Source organism: Formica exsecta, unplaced genomic scaffold (assembly GCF_003651465.1).
Source record: "Formica exsecta isolate Colony F162 unplaced genomic scaffold, ASM365146v1 scaffold383, whole genome shotgun sequence".
Classification (NCBI taxonomy): domain Eukaryota; kingdom Metazoa; phylum Arthropoda; class Insecta; order Hymenoptera; family Formicidae; genus Formica; species Formica exsecta.
Window position 1 is genome coordinate 52,068 of NW_021851071.1, and position 3,182 is coordinate 55,249.

General features: G+C 42.9%; 1 protein-coding gene across 1 annotated transcript in view; it reads left to right on the top strand.

Annotated features, from left to right (window-relative positions):
- Positions 1-2,410: 2,410 nt before the first annotated feature.
- LOC115239489 (putative nuclease HARBI1) overlaps positions 2,411-3,182 on the top strand; it is a 1,391-nt gene continuing 619 nt past the window's right edge. Inside the window, exons 1-2 of the mRNA XM_029814029.1 lie at positions 2,411-2,759; positions 2,841-3,113. Coding sequence (XP_029669889.1) covers positions 2,466-2,759; positions 2,841-3,113 — 567 coding nt within the window. The 5' untranslated portion in view covers positions 2,411-2,465. The remainder of the gene's footprint in view (positions 2,760-2,840; positions 3,114-3,182) is intronic.

Below are 3,182 nucleotides of genomic sequence, written 5' to 3' on the forward strand. Positions count from 1 at the left end.
GAACCATCCTGGACATATTCAGGATGAACCTGAGGACATTTTGTGCTGTCTGGGTCACTATGTAGAAAAAGCAAAATCTCGCAAGCTTACAAATATATGTTTAATACTACAAACACAATAATGAGATATTAAAACAGTGACATACGCGAGGTTAGGATATCTGTCTACCCGAGTCGCGCGCGCCGCTTCGAGATATTACCGTTAGAACAATACGCGAATTACGCAGACGTGCGTGCCGGAGAATTAGTATAAATAGAGCGCGTTTCTAATTATTGAGACCAGATCTTCCGCACCGCCAGAGTCTGTAAGACGCCTGGAAACCGCCTAGATCATTAACCGCTCAGAGAGAGAGAAAACGGGGTTGGGTGTACTCAGCCTCCGCCGAGAGTTTGCAGCATCTCCGAGAGCGATCCTTCTGAGACCGATTAACAGAGGCAAACGGGAACGGGCGTACTCGTCCCCGTCGAGAGTTCTCGACACCTCGCAGAAATCCGACCACCTACGTGCAACGGCGATCTTCTAGTGGTAGGGAGTTCCCTACCATCGACGGGTGTTCTCGTCAGCCGTTGCACTCCTGCAATTCCACGGGGAAAGACCACCATCCCGACGTAATACAGAACGCGCTATACGCGCTTATCGAAGACATCTGCGACCGCCATTACGACATCAGGACGCGCCATTGATACGGCGCGCTAAGTCCCGCGCCGGGGGATGATCCACATCCCTACCGCGACACCGATCGACATACGCGATCAATACCGACGCGTCGAAGGGCCGCCCACCGGGCCGACCGAAATTACCGCCCGATAGATAACGGCCTCAGCCGAAATCGCTGTCCGCGATCTATAATCGATAGTCTATCGATCCGCCGAAATCGCGCACCGCGCAACGCATCCGTGCGTTGCATCGACTGCACCGCCCTGATACGACCGCACCACGATCCGTTCAGCATTGCATACGCATGTATATAATATCTAAATTCAACCGATTATAAGCATTTATACATCGCACACCGCCGTATCGCCGTACGGGCGACCGCGTACCCTCCGACTTTATACATATTCGCAGACCGATCTTACACGTACTCGCACGCACACATTGCGTACCCGCACACACACATACATTATCCGTACACGCACACCAATATTATACATACTCGCACGCACACATTGCGTCACCGCACACATACATACATTATCCGTACCCGCACACCGACAGTATACGTACCCGCAAGCATACCTCGCGTACTCGCACACCGATATTATACATACTTGCACACATACATTGCGTAACCGCACACACACATTGTATATACTCGCCGCTATACTTTATACGTACTCGCACACGCACATTGTCCGTTCTCGCACTCGTCACTCGTCTCGCGCACACCTACACCCACACACCGCGTACACCTATACACACACTCACGCTGTACCACCACACATTTACACGCAATAAATTACATTTTACCAAACATCAAAACGCATTCGTGTCTCGATACCGCTTTCCCGAACCCAGGATCCCGACCGAGTTATCCGTCGCCCGCCTCGCGAAAGCGGCTTGTTACAAAATTAATAATTATTATTATGTAGGAAGACGAGAATAAAAAGAATAAAAGTCGAATAAATAAGAGAATATAATAATGGGAAAGAAAGAATACAATAAAGAATGAGCAGAGAGAAAGAGAGAGAGAGAGAGAGAGAAAGAGAGAAAAGCGCGAGTGAACGCGTAAGTGAATATGCGAGGAACATGAAGCTAATACCCGTATTCATAGTCCGTCCTTGAGGAATAAGGATTCCTTGTTCCTCGTTCCACGTTTCATAAACTTTCCTTGACCGAACAAGGAATCTTATTGGCTCCCTTATCTCAAGGAAGGTCACGAGCTTCCTTGAGGAGTGAATGCGACCTTTTTAGCAGACGATACGCAGAATATAACCAAATATAACCTCCAAAAGTTAGTTTCGTTACATTTCAATCTGTGGTTTTGTGGTTATTTGTTGTCGCGCTCACAGATGTCTATACTAAACCTAGATCGCTAACTTCGGGCTTTGATATATGAAAAGCTGTGGCCAGCCGGATTTCCGGTTTCGGCCTTACAATAAAATGGCGGCGATGCGAGTGTAGTGCGTGTATGTGATACCCGACGTGTGTTAGTGTTTGTGCGTACGTGATACCCGATATTTAAATTGTGAATTTAAATTTACCTTATTATAAATTATTATTGCTTATAATTAATTTATCTATTTATCTTTATTGAATTTTATTTTATTTATTTTCTAATTTTTCATAATTTAAATTTATTTTTTGAATTGTGAATTTGTAATTGTGAAAATTCTGGAAAGATGCCGAGCAGTTGTTGCATTCCGAAATGCAAAAATACTACAAAAAATGGTTTTCATTTATTTTTTTGTGGTTATTTGTTGTCGCGCTCTCAAACTGAAAGTGTATAAAGGAAAAAAGGGATAATGGACAATGAATTTTTAAATGATTCTGACGATGGATTTGAAGACGAAAATCCAGAGAATCGGATTCTGTGGCGGATTCCGAAAAGATACATTCGCGATTGGGAAAATCCCGTGGAATTTTTCGAAGATATTCCTTTTCGGAAAAGATACCGATTCAGCAAAGGAGCTGTGATTGAGATCTTATTACCTTTGGTAAATGCTCGCTTAAGGCGATTGAATAATCGTGGACTGCAGGTTTCTTCGTTGATGCAGCTTTTAATAACACTGCGTTTTTATGCAACGAGCAGCTTTCAGGTTTGTAAATTTAATTCTAACACTGTGGTAAATAAAAAGATAATTCATTTTCATTTCATTTGTATGTTGTTTTAATTGCAGATTGTTAATGGAGACTTGCGAGGATACAGCCAAGCATCAGTATCGAGAATTGTTGCACGAGTTTCCAGAATTTTAGCATCACATTTGAGCGTATATATTAATTTTTCCACTGAACAAAAACGTCGGGCTAATAAAAATAAATTTTATGAGGTGGCCAACTTTCCATCCGTAATAGGATGTATCGATTGCACCCATATACGCATTGCGAATCCTGGAGGGAATAATGGAGAGATATTCCGGAATCGAAAAGGATGGTTTTCTCTTAATGTACAGGTATATTTTTTCAATTGTTTTATTTTGCATGTCAAATTTCATATATTAAATAATTTTTAATAATAAATT